At 42.4% G+C, this 13,711-nt stretch overlaps 1 protein-coding gene across 27 annotated transcripts in view; it reads right to left on the bottom strand.

The window, feature by feature from the left end:
• Window positions 1-9,483: 9,483 nt before the first annotated feature.
• Window positions 9,484-13,711, bottom strand: part of POU2F1 (POU class 2 homeobox 1) — a 106,612-nt gene continuing 102,384 nt past the window's right edge. For all 27 annotated transcript variants that reach the window (XM_040567382.1, XM_040567512.1, XM_040567329.1 and 24 more), the window contains 4 exons: window positions 13,313-13,418; window positions 12,117-12,462; window positions 11,214-11,302; window positions 9,484-10,009 (listed from right to left, as the gene is read on the bottom strand). In XM_040567382.1, coding sequence (XP_040423316.1) covers window positions 9,699-10,009; window positions 11,214-11,302; window positions 12,117-12,462; window positions 13,313-13,418 — 852 coding nt within the window. In that variant the 3' untranslated portion in view covers window positions 9,484-9,698. The remainder of the gene's footprint in view (window positions 10,010-11,213; window positions 11,303-12,116; window positions 12,463-13,312; window positions 13,419-13,711) is intronic.

Raw genomic sequence — 13,711 nt, 5'->3', positions numbered from 1 at the left:
TCAAAGGAAGGCCCGGTCCAGCTCCCTGTGAATTTGCGGGGAGTGGAGCCCAACGCCGCCTCTTCCTTGCGGCGTTGCTCCCTCGGACTCGCTCGGTGCAGGCAGCACCAGGATCACTGCGGCCGACATGTGGAGGGTGGATGGGGGAAGAACTCAAGGTTTTGTCTCAACTGCCTTGTTCTCAGGACACTGTCATTGGTGCTCTCATCCTTGATTATTTCTCAAGGGGGCTGTGGGATCGCCACCGCTTGCCCCTTGGCATGCAGTTTCCAACGTCTTAGGATTCCTACTGCTCGATAATTTTAGATTTCTATAGCACCACAACATGCCAGCTTCATCCGCACTCAACATTATCACATTCAGAGAATAGGGCTTACGTAGCTGCTGCTACAAAATTCAGCAAAGGCAATATGAATCCTGAAGTGGGGCCTACCGTAGATGAAAGAATTTTGGGAGGAAAGGGGAAGCTACCTTGATAAATCAAGTATTTCATGATTTTATGTAAAGGTCTGCAGGGAGATACCCACCAGCAGACTGGAACAGTTTTAAGACAGATCAGCGTATTTTGGTCTGAGCTACTTGACAATGTCCTGTTTGGTAGAGAGATAAGATAAGGCAGAGGGGGGATGTTCCAGTTCTGGGGCTCAGCCCCCAGAACGCCAAAGGGTCTCATCTTCCCTCGCCTCCCACAAGCTGTTTCATTTCCTTCCTCAGATTTGTTTTCCTTAAAGCACACCTTGTTTTCCACTTCTTTTGTTCCAAGTGCTCTTTTCTTTGAGAAGTCATTTCTTCAATATCCCTATTACCTACCTATAAATCTAACTAGCTCTTTGAAAAGTCACACAATATTAATACCACTTTTACATAATGTCAGAACAACAATTCTATTAGTAAAGCTTTCAGTGAAGTTCTGCAACCCGATTGGTGTCCGGAGGAAGAGTAGCTGGACAATCCGCCTCTCCCCCTTCCTCCCTCCCTTTCTTCACAAGAGCTCATCAAGTTCACTGATAAAACAACTCAGCCCAATAGCATGATACATGAACATGTACAAGGCTACTTCGGGGAGCAAAGAAAGGAGTCTTCGAGGCCCTCCCCGTTAAGGGGAGGGCCCTTTGCAAAAGCTGTTGAACAGACTCTGACCTCGGACTACACTGCTTCCACACACGAAGGAAAGAAACAGTTTTCCCTGACTGTATCCCAACATCAGCCCAAGACCTGCAGCACTGGGCAAGCCCCACACGCAGTTTGTCTTCACAGAGCCAAAGCAACTCTATGCAGAAAAGGTGGGAGTACCCACAAGAGATGAGGTCCTTACAGAAAGGGACACTGACCCAAAGCTCAAAAAACAAAACAAAACAAAACAATAAACCACCCAGCTTTTCCTCTTACCCGCTCTGAAAACAGCAGAGCTGACAACGTTATCAGTGCCTTTGGTTCCCTACGAGGCCACTGGGAATTCTCCCGCCCCAGCGGAGTCGAGCTCCTCTCTACATCGCCACACAGGGGCACGCACGCTGGCACACACATGCACTTGCACACACACACACACACACAGAGACACGTGCCCCCCTCTCCCCCGTGCCATAAGCCTCGAAGGGAAATGAGAAGGGAGCCTTGGGGTCCGGACAGCGGGGCCACAAAGCCCTACCAAGGCAGCATCACTCGCTCTTCGGCTGCTTCCACCACAACGCCAAGACACGCCGGGAGAACGACCCACTCCCTCTCGAAACAACCCTCAGAGCTCCTCTCCCACGACAGTCTCACAGTACTTCAACCCGTTCAGGCACACCAGCCAGGTGTCAGGAGTAGGTTAGCTTTCACTTCTCAGTTTGGTTTTTCTTCCATAGTTTTTGGTCTAGACAGGATTAGCATTGCTATTAGAAAAGGAAGTGTTTAAAAAGTTTTCCACCTATTCTCAAGCACTACAAGCCCTACATTCAGTAACAAGACAAGGGGGATAAAAGGAACCTATTTCACTTTTGCTCTCCCAGATAGATTAAGATGCGACAACCATTCTTTGCCCTCCCCGGAGTTAAACACAATGGACCCAATTCAGCTCTGGTGCAACTCAACTAACAAACGGATTTACACCTGGGTCGGGTCTAACCCAGTATAGCCATCTTCTTTCCCCCGAGCCTCCCGAACACACATTGCCTAATCTTTAGATCCCAGCGAAGGGTAAGGGAAGGCCAAGAGGGAGCGAAGTGTGCGCACACTCGAAAGGACCCTGAACAGCAACCCAACCAGTAACCTGCATGCCACCACGTGCCGTGCTGCAGATTAGACCACAGATAAACCAACCGAACAACAATCCCAAACCCAGGAGCGACAAAATGTTTCCTTTGGCAAGACAGATACAAGGAAAAAAATTCATGAGCAAACATTTTCCTTCTAACACAGTCAACCCCCCGCTCTGCCCCGACATCCACCCGCACCCACCCGACCCTATAAAGTTGTAACCTATAAACAGGATCTCAAATACATACAGCATAATCATGTTTATCAGTCATAATAAACATCAGTTCAACTAAACTCTACAGCTAAAATTATCTCCACTATTTATAAAGTTTGCTTTTCTCTTCTGATTTTTCAGTTTAAAACCAGTTCTGCGACAATGCTAAGCTATGCTGAGGTATTTTATGAAGGTGCCAGAAGCCAGCTGCTACCCACGCGTATTGTTCTCAGAGCTGTATGGTGCTACCTTCCACAGAGGACAGATGAGGGAGGAACAAGAAGGGAAGGGGGGGATGGGAGGGGGCCCAGATTTTTCCAATGCAGGACGGTTCTTAGCAGCGCAGACTGAACAGAAAGCAGCCCCAGTGGTTGCTCCGTTACTGGGAATTTGGTCAGAAAAGAAGTACCTGATATATCCTGACCGTATCTGTCTACTCCACTAGAAGGTGTCTCTTCCCTTCTCCCACGGTAAAACTATCTGTAAGTCCAGTGCAATCTTCCTAACACCCTTCTAACAGCATCCCAGGGGGCAACAGCTGTAAGCAGATACCCACTCAGAGCCTACTAGGAGAAGCGGGAGAGCTGGATGAAGATACGTATGCCGAAAGAAGACCAAGCACTGTCTCATGTGTTAGTTTGTCTGCAAAGATATGTAAGTACAGGAATCTCCTCTTTTCGTTGTTCCAAACGCACTGGAAGGACTTTTGCTGGCATGCATGGAGCCCCATACTGCTTGGAACGTGTAGCGGAAGATAAGAGCATTTTAAGAAACTGCAAGCCACGAGTGCACTACCAGCTCTGCATTGCTTTGGAGAGCATATGATTCTGCAGCCCAGTGACATCTCTACATAATCTCCACTCTCATTAAAAACAAAACCCAAAGGCATGGGCTGCAGCACCCTTTATGACAAAGTCTCTGTCAAAAATCTGTTCTAGTGGTCTCCCCGCTGGATAAAGAGAAAGGTTCACAAGCAGCGACAGGAGTTGGATTGGACGACTGAAAAGAGCAGAACCTCTGCAACTATCTATCTTGAATCCTGTATTGCTATAGTATTTTGGAAAGGGAGGGAGAAGTAAGAAGAGGTATTGTTACAAAAATACAAAATATTCTGAGTTGGCTATGTGAGGATTGGCAACCACAAGTCCAGTGGGGAGCAGCAGGTTAGCTTGCTCCTTTGGTAACACTCCACCCTAGCCAATATTCAGATGTGAATCCAACAGGCGTACCCATGCCCTGTGGATAAACATCATGTAACCGTTTCAGGCAGAATAAGAATAGTGACCTTTAATACAGCTAACCTGGCAATACATTGACCTACATTTTAAACTCCTCGTTTAAAACCAAGTATCATTGAACGTTTGGGCCAGACAGGCTATTTTGTCTGGCCCAAGACAACCTAATGGCCACGAGAAGCTACTCGTCTCTCTAAGAATATCATAAAGTAAAATTTTATCTAAGGTATCAATTGGTATTTAAGGTAAATCGGATGCTTTGGTTGAGTATCTATGGTATGGTTGCAGCTGTAACAGATACTGTGCTCCATTTATACTAAAGAAAGAGGGAACTTCTGTTTAAAGAAAGCTGCTCCGTAGGAACATGCACAGAGTTAAGGAATTAACACTACTGTCTCCTTCAGTAACAGCTGGAGAAACGCGTGATGAGCCAAAGCATACTGCAAGGCTTACAGAGGTGACATTAGAACAAACTAAAACATCAGGATGTAGTTGCAAGAGAAGTTAAAAAAGCATAAAAACTTTAAAAGAAATTGTTGCAATGGATGCACATGTAGAATTTTCTCCAATGCGTTTCAGTAACAGCCATTCTCTTACTGCCCCCTGAGCATAAGTGTTTGTTTGTTTGCTTTTTGGTTTCTGTTTGTTTTTAAAGGAATCAATTTTGCTAAAAGATTTTTAGAAGATCAGATGTATTCATTTTTTGTCTACATCTACTGCTCACTACAGAATTAAAATTAAATTAAATTAAAATAAGAAAAGGAGTAAAATAGAGGCAAGGGATTGCTCTTGACCAAATGAAAAGCTATCATACTATGCAAGAACATATGTTGTTGTGTGTTAAGACCAGCAGATAGCTACTTTGCTCAGTGCTGGCATCCTCCTTATTAACCCTAGAAGGTGCAACAAATCACAAGCTCTAGCTGGAAATACTTCAGGATCTACGCTGTTTTTGCTGAAAATCTTTGTCAGCCTGTTCACTTAAAGATAAAATGCAAACTTGAAGCTTCTGATGTTCTAAAAGGACCATACTTCAAGCCATCAGAACGTTTGTCTTCCTCCTAATGTTCTGGCGTTTTAGTTTTCCTTTGCAAGGCAAACCTCAGTAGCACTCAGACAACTGCTGAGCAATAGCAGCAGCACACTCCTACATGGAGATCCAACTAACTTTCAAGTATGTTCTCCTTGAAGGTTCACCAGAGCACAGATTTCTCATTCTTGGCAAAATTACTTTTTCAATCCAATTTAACTTGTATTTTTGACAACTATTTACTGAAGCAGAGGATCTGAAGAAGTCGTGCTGCAACGATGGGTCATCACAAGTTACCCAAAGAAAAACTAAACAGTGAGTTGAAGTGACACGAGCCAATTGGCTGAACAAAATAAAAATCCCTTAAAAACCAGGTGCTTCTGCATGTAACAAGCATGCTATCATCCCAGCAATTTTTCTGAGTGCATGCACATACACACCACTTCAAAGCTACATGGTAAAATTAAAATCTACTCAGACATACATATTAATAGCTCAGAAACAAAAGAAATCCTCTTAAGGAGATTTAGACAGATATGACTCTTGTAAGCAGCAGTATCTCTGTGTACTTTTAATGATCTGTTCACCAATCATTTTACAGTGACTACAGAGAGCAGCTTCTGAGGAGTTCAACTGTGTTGAAGACAAACTGGAATAAATTTTCCTAACAGAAAGAATTTCATCACCAGCCTACAACACCTCACCCTGAAGCCGTTGCCTGTTCTTCTTTTCTTCCAGACCTCCAGGGTATCTGTGGCTCTGTAAATCTCTTGCTTTTTGACCTAACTGTCCTTGGCTATAAATGAGAGAGTTTTTCACCGTCTCTTTTCCTGCAAGTATCCTTTGGCATTGCAAATATGAAAAATAACCCTCACACCTGTAAACACGGACGCATGGAGCTCAGAAAGAGAGATGCTATTATCCTTTTCTAACGCACTCCGAAATTTCTTGTGATCCTGGCTGACAAGTCAATACAGGAGCAAAGGTACCAGCACGCAGCTAAAAAACCGCCCTAGAAACTAACGTTCTCAGAGAAAATCTTCCCCTAACAAAGGAAAGAATTTATGACTGTTACCACATAATAGAAAATCACTTCTGTTCAACATATGAACCCACTGATACTGGAATCAGAGACATTACTTTGCCTCACTGGAGCAAAAAACTGATTCTGTTTGCAAAATGTATGCCCTGTGACTGTCAGCTGGTTTGCAACAATACAAGTCCTTGACTCATTCCTGTACTGTCTACTGGGACAATAATTCTCCATTTTAAACACTGGTAAACTCAGACAAAGATCCTATTTGCTAGGTCTGTGCACAGAAAATCTCTTCAGATGCATCAGTTTCTGCTGTTAGCATGATTATAATTTTAAAAAGAAGCTTTAATTCTAGTACTTGATCTCATTCACATTCCTTTCGCGCTCTGAAGTCGCGTATGCGTCCTGTTATAACCAGATAGAGACGTACACCTGATTTCTGTCTTTCACCCAAAGACTGGAGGTTGCCAGCACCCGTGAGACAAAACATTCCTAGGGATGAGAAGCAGGCTCCAGGATCAAAAGTCAGTCACTAGGATGTTTTAGGAAAATGAACCAGAGCACATTGGGGTTTAACCAAAGCACGCTGGTGACTCATGCCAGGGGATATGTGCTGTTTGGGTTTTACGTCAGCTTCCGCAAGCAAAATCAAGCCCTTTCCGGATATGTGGCTATTCTGAGTTTCCAGTTTCTCTCAGAAAAAGACTTGCTAAGAAATTCCCTGGAATCTGGGCCCCAGAGAGGGTGACGGGGTAGAGAGGAGGAGGGCAAGGGGGTATATTAAGGTGCTCACACCAAAGCCATGTGACCAATGCAAAGGTAGTCAGGAAAAAAAAGCAGATTTTTATAATAAATAATCCATCCAAGCTGCATTAGTGTTCCAGATATGTACTCAACAAGACCCTCTCCCAGCCACAAACCAGCAAGAATGGGACATGAAAACTCATTCAGACAGCTAATGGCACAGTCTCTCTGAACTGTGGAGAGAGGATTTTATGCTGATTAAGGCCCACCCTTCTTTGAGTTTCCTAGATATATGCAAGGGCCATGCCCCCACCCTGCCACAAAATCACTAGGGAATAGAAGATACATTGGAGAAAAGACCGACAGCATCTCTCTTTAACAAAAAAAGCTTCCTGATAAATCCTATTTTTGCACAGGTGTGAAAGTAAGTGGGAACTTTCAGACTCAGGAATGAACATCTATAGCTGCAGTCTTCCCCATCCTCTTACTTCACTGAACTCAAGCCCCATGGGACTTGCATTCCTTTGGTAGAAACTAGCCCACGCTACGGCCTCCAGACCAATATAGTGGGTACCAGCATCTCCTCTTCCACTTCTTCCCTACCTCCCTGAAGCTCACCCAGCTATACCTTTTTCTGCTCTGAAGCTATTACTGTGGGAAATTTACATTTATGCAGTATTATTCATAGCCCTAAAAGTCTTCTGTGCAGCCTGAAGTCATAAAGACATCAGACACATCAAAAATATTTAGATTTATCCATACTGGTGGGATGAGGGTGGGACCTGTTAGATTAACAAACCCCTGACATTGCCATTCTATTTACACATCAAACAAAAGAAAACAAATTAAAATCAAGTTAAGAGTCTGCCCCAAGGATAATACAAATTACCAACCAAAAAAAAAAAAGATTAAAAACAAGCAGCAACTTTTATATAAAATTAATAAAAACAAAAGACAAATGAAAAAGAAATTGTCAGTAGCATCTATCGCCTCTCTGCATCTGAACTGCACTTATACAAACTAGTCCATTAGTACAGCAGCTTGCTAGAAATTGACTTTGGTTCAAGCTTAGTTTTAAAAAAATAAAACATAAAAAAATCAAAAACACATTAGAAACGGTGGACGGACATTTGTTAGTTTCCCTGCTTGCAGTTCACTAGTTCTGAAGTTTTTTGGGATAATTGGTTTAAATATTCAGTAAAACAGGAAGGTGGAGATTTAGAGATGAACAGCAAAACCATGGCGGTGGGGGGGGGAGAGATAAGGGATTCTGCCACTTGAGTGCAAACACAAATCCCACAATGCTGAGGTTGCAAACCAAAGCATATGTAGAGTTTAAAGTTGCTGCCTTCTGGATCTTGGACGAGAAACTCCAGGATCCCCCTGAATCATCAACAAAATGAACGTAGCTGCATTAGCTCATTATTTTTGAACACTCTAGTGACAACAGAAAAGCAGGTGGGAGGAAGGGACTCTTCTAATAACCTTGCTAGCTAAAAGAAATTTAGTTTTATACACATGGCAGAAACCTTTAAATCCATCAGGAATGGAAAGTTCAAAGTGAACTGCATTGCAGTGATCCAGTCTTCTCTTTTAAAATTATTTTTTTTGGTTAAGATACTAGATTGTATATTTAAGAATATACAGATCTAACTTCTGTACAGTTCATTATTCTTCCTCATCCATGCAGATATTCTTTGCTACATGAAGCAGAATCAACCTCAAAAAGGTATTTATGGTGGCAGGTAAGTCCTGACGCTCCGGTCAGAGATGCTTATTGCCGTACGTTTACGTAGTTCGCAGCATCACAGCTCAGACACTCCATGAGATCACCAAGGTATGTGCAAAGCCCCAGAGTCAACTCTACTGTGTTGGCATCAAAGATGGCAGCTTCTGTTCCAATGGTTTCTGCTGCTGTGTTTTGCAGCCAGAAGCACTTTTTACTAGAAATTTCTCCTAAATGCAACGTTGGAAACATGAGAAGTAAATGGAGAGGAATACTGCTATTTTTAGCGAGAGTCTGACATTTTGAAATCCTGCACCAATTCATCTGTCAGAAATCTAGGACTGTAAAGGCTGCTTTATATACTGCCAATTAGCTTGAATAACTCGACATTTTTAAATATTTGTGTGTGTTCTTAACAGCAAAATCAATTCAACAGAACAAAAGAGCCATCAGTGTACCACACAATCTAGACTCCGGAGGTCAAATCCCACTCTCCGAAGGAAAGAGGGAACATGCACACAAAGCTACGAGCAAAATTTGGCCATTTCGTCTAAGTAATTGAGAGAAGGAGAACTGCAGTTCAGAACTAATTCCTACCTCTGCTTAAAAGCATAGACCAGCCTAGAAGTTTGCACACCATGATCTCTATGGCTACGCTGAGCTTCCTGCACAAGTGATGGAAATTAACTCTCCTGACCCCTTTAAGTAGCCATTAGACAAATTCAAGGATGAGGAAACTGTTCAGAACATTCCCAGAAGATTAGGACAGTCTATTTGTGCTCCATTCTTCCTCTCCACCCTCCCACCCTCCCCCCCGGTGTGGGAGCTCGCTGAAAATAATCCAGGAGCAGAAGACAAACGCGTCCAAACTATATATATAAAAATAATAATAATAATAATAATCATAATAATAATAGAGATACACCAGTAATACAGGCCTGCCTAAATTGTACCAGTTAAGAAAGGAACCCCCAACACGATTGATACGATTATAAACACCTTGTATGACATAATGGCCTGTACAACAGACCAATAAAATGATAATTAAAAAGAAAGATATTTAGACCAAAAAGAAACAAGAAATCCCCTTCCTATGTTTGAGTTGATAACCCACCTTAACTTGTCATTGTGACTGCTGGAAATGATAAGTAGTCCTTTCACTTTTTTTGTGTTTTTTTTTTCATTTTTTTGTGTTTTTTTTGTTTTTTGTTTTTTTTTTACATTTTTGGTTAGAAAGTTCTCCGATCCATGAAGCGATCCTGAAAAGACAGTGTTTATTATAAAATTAGGCAAATGTCTGTCCCAGCTTTAAATCCTTCCTGTTTTGCTTTTGTTTTTTATCTTTTTCTTTCTCTCCCTTGTCCCCAGCAACACGGCGAGAGGATGCCCATCACATTTTTCAGTTTATAAACCCCGCTGGCAGCCAATCCCACCGCACAGTGAAGCAGGCTGCTGGCAGCACAGCTCAGCCCGGCTCACTGTGCCTTGGAGGCAGTAGTGGTGGTGGACGTGGCCCCACTCGCAGAGGCCACCGTGAGGAGAGAGTTCTGGATGGACTCGGCTGAGGTGGAGGTGGCGTGAAGGCTGGCGACTGGTCCAGAGGCCCCTGCGGAGGCTGCAGCTGCAGAGACCAAGCTAACCGGGTTGCTGGTGAGCAGAGAAAGGTTCTGAGGGTTCAGGAACAGGGGGGCAGTTACGATGTTAGGAGTACCTCCAGCATTGGCAAACACCAAGTTTCCAGTTGCATCCAGTGATGTTATTGGAAGAGAGCCACCAGATGCAAGAGCTAAAAAAGGGAAACATTAAGCAGGGAGGAGATAACATTAGCAGTAAGCAATAATGCAAAATGTGCCTAAAAGCAACAGGTCTCTGCATTTGCTTTCTCGGATGGGAGTGCTCTCTACCACTAATGACAGTCATCACAGGTACCTGATTTATTTTTTTTTGAAACAACAACTTTTTATGAAGAGGGGATGAGACCTTGCAGATACTAAGATGCTTCTGTCATCTGCTCTTAATTCCATCATGTTTTTCTTCAGTTCTTTAGGCAGAACACTGGTCTATGTTTTCTGCCAAAGAAAACCTGTACGCTCAGGTAACCTGTGTTGGAAAGGGTTGAGATGTGTGTTCACATGAAATGACAGGTATCAAAAGATGAACGCAAGGTCACGTAACCTTGAGCATAACTTTTTAAATGCTGACATATAACCATGGTTACAACTCACTCTCACAAGGTTACACGGTTCACTGCCTTACATTATGGTCTAGATTTAAGTATGACACTTTATGAAATGTTTTTTTTCTTGTACCCTGCAAATAAGATTTGTTAAGCTAGTTTAGAAAACATATGAATACACAAGGTTAGCTAGCTGTTTAGGCACTTGCACCATCTAGTTTTCATAGATGACAAACTACGAACTGAGAACAACTCTTGTTAAAGTCAGTGGAAACATTACACTGCATGGCACTTCCAAAACTCTTTACTCTTCTGAATATGCATTTATGGATTTAAAGTTCTACATAAGGACTTTAGGGAGGTAGGATATTTTTTCCTCGTTTGTTTGTTTAAAAGACATATGGGGACTAGAATTTAGGATCAAGTCTTGCTCAGAACTGCCCTCCTACAGACCTCAAAACAGCATAACTACTCAAGTTTACATTAGAACAGCTGTAAAACACAAATCTCTAACCTGCTGGAAACACGTGTGTCTCTATGCCTACGCGGGGAGGATAACAAAATAAATTCCAGATCACATGCGGCATCTTAAAGGCTTCCTGTGGATCTCTACAAGATCATACATGGTTCTAACCCGCTTTCTGAAGTTGTACCTGCTCTTGAATCTGTGATACATAAAATGTATTTGGGCATTTGAATTTTGAAAAACCTTTACTCTTATAACACTTATGTCCAGTGCTCTTTTTCGGTAGAGAATAATAAAGCACAAATTCAAGTCATACGATGGAGACACATTAAAAAGAATACTACTGACCTTGAATAGTTGCCAGTGTACTGTTGCTCATCAGGGCTGGGCTGAGAGCACCACCTAATGTCCCTGGATTGAGACTGAGTAAGGCACCTCTGCAGGAAGCAAGATCATAGAAGAAGAAACAAAGTGTTACTTTTAAGAAAAAGTGTCCTTGTTCAGAAGTACACCATCATGTTAAAAAAAAAAGGGGGGGGGGTGTCAAAGATTAAGGCCTAATTCTAGTCTTTATTTTAGTTCTTCCTTGATGATGTCTTGAGTAGATATGGCCTTTCAGCTGTGTGGTTAGCAATATGCCTGAAGTACAGGCACTGAAACTGCATGAGTTGTTTTGATTGTAGCTGTAAAATATTCTTGTAAGGTATTCTGGGGAAACTGCAACTTGTTAGAGAGCTATCATCACCTCCCAGATTCAGATAAAAACAACATCAGTCAAGAAGAAATGAAGAAACAAAGAGTCATCTTTCACAGCAACGCTTTTTAAAACTAAAACTTCACCAATGCATCTTATATATCTTTTACAGCTTCTTGATCATGACGGAGAAAAGAATACAGAGGTGAGAAGTGGATCTAGGCTAGCTCTCCACTATAGATGATTCTGTGATTCATCGGTAAGTTGCAGCTCTTAAGTCAAGCTCTGCAGTGGGATGGATGACTTAGCAAATCACAACATTGCTGCAACACAGCTTTTTCATCTGTAAAACGAAAACAGTATTTGTGTACATTGACGGGAATGGCAAAGTCTACTATCTGTAAGTAAATCTTCAGAATTTCAGGTAAAAGATACTAGAATCGCCGAGTGAGCTACCAGAAAACAGCAATACATAAAAGCCCATGCAAATTATTCCAAGAATTCTCCTTTCCTCTCCTGTCACTTAACTTGCTAGAGTGTGAAAAATTCATCCTTACCCAGCTGCAAACTGCGAGGATGCCATCAAGCCTGGGTTTAGTCCTGCTGCAGCAGCCATGGCAGCGAGACTTGCATTTGCAGGCAACTGTGCAGCTCCTTGTAATGCGGCTGCTGCCGCTGTTTGCAACCCTGATGCTGTTACCATCACCTGGCTGGTCCCAAGAGGGGAGGACAAGGGAGCGGAGGTTGTCTGTGTTGTGCTGGTCTCACTGGCACTGGATGCCTCTGAAGTGGAGGCTGAGGCAGAAGGGGAAGGACTCAGGGAGGGTGATGTCACTGCTGAAGAAGCTGGAGGTGCTGTTGAAATCACTGTTGCTGTGTTGTTGGAGTTGGTTTCTGTTGTGCCTAGAAGATTGAGTCTGGTTAGATCGGTACAAAAACCAGATATAACTGAGCTGAAACCACTACCCACCTGAATCTGTATGTCCAACTGAAAAGGAGACAAATACACATTTGTGTAGGTCCAAGAAGCACCCTGAGTCCAAATGAAAAGGACTACTGAGTTTGGTGCTCAGACTATGATGAAATGACACTGCAAGAAGAGGCTGAGGAGCTCTAGAAGCTAGCAATGGAAGGTTAACATCTTTCACTTCACTATCACCTTTGATTTTATCCCCAGGAAAGTCAACCAAATGGTCACGAAGACTGAACTTTCATAGTGGAGTAACAAGGAGCAATTACAAGAATGTCCTGGGATACTCAAATGACCAGTACTGAGATAAAGGAAGACTTTCTAAAGAATATTAAGGGGAAAATGGCAGAGGTTAATGTGGGGACAAGGAAACTCAGCCCAGGAGCTTTTTTTTTTTTTTTTTTTTTAAATTGAGAGAAGAGGAACACTTGGAACCAACATACAAAAGCCAAATGTACGATATCTCAAAGATTCTTTATCTGTCATAAAAACATTTTTCTTTCCTGTTTTCCAGTTGCAGCAAAGCAGATTATGAATGTCTGAGACATCTTCACATTATGCACGGCAATAAAGCAAAATCAAAAACCTATTTTATATGAAACTTGGGCAATAGAACCCAGAGAGTTGTAAATTTCTCCTGAATAATAAACTAGAAGAAAGGACATTAGAAATCCAACAAAATCTTTACCTTCATAAAATCTCAATTACTTGTTTGACATAGTAATTTACTTGACAACTAAGAACAAGTGAATTGTGAAGAAACGGTCATGGCATGCACCTTACCTGTGACTGACAGACTAGTTACAGCAGGACTGGTCAGAGGGAGCACAGGATTGACAGTCAGGGTAGTAGCTGCACTGCTAGTCACAAGGCTTGGCGTGGTTGCCACCTGGAGGTCAAAAAAGAATACAACTGCTAAACTGTTAAGGAAAAAGACAAAAGCAGTTAGCTACTAGACTTGGATTTCTTTCTTCTCATCCTCTGCTGAGGAAATTACCAGGGAAAATACTGCATATACACTAACTTTTTTGTAAACCCATTACTTTAGTATTCAGTGGGCCAGCCACAGTACCTTCTCTAATTACCAGCAATATTTATTCCTAATAATTCAGCATTTGAAGGGAGGTACATCCATTATACCCACACTGTTTCAGGACTGACTGTAAGTCGGCCTTCCACCTA

This window comes from Cygnus olor, chromosome 1 (assembly GCF_009769625.2).
Source record: "Cygnus olor isolate bCygOlo1 chromosome 1, bCygOlo1.pri.v2, whole genome shotgun sequence".
Lineage (NCBI taxonomy): Eukaryota > Metazoa > Chordata > Aves > Anseriformes > Anatidae > Cygnus > Cygnus olor.
Note: the sequence above shows the minus strand (reverse complement) of the source record. Positions and strands in the feature narration are given on the sequence as shown.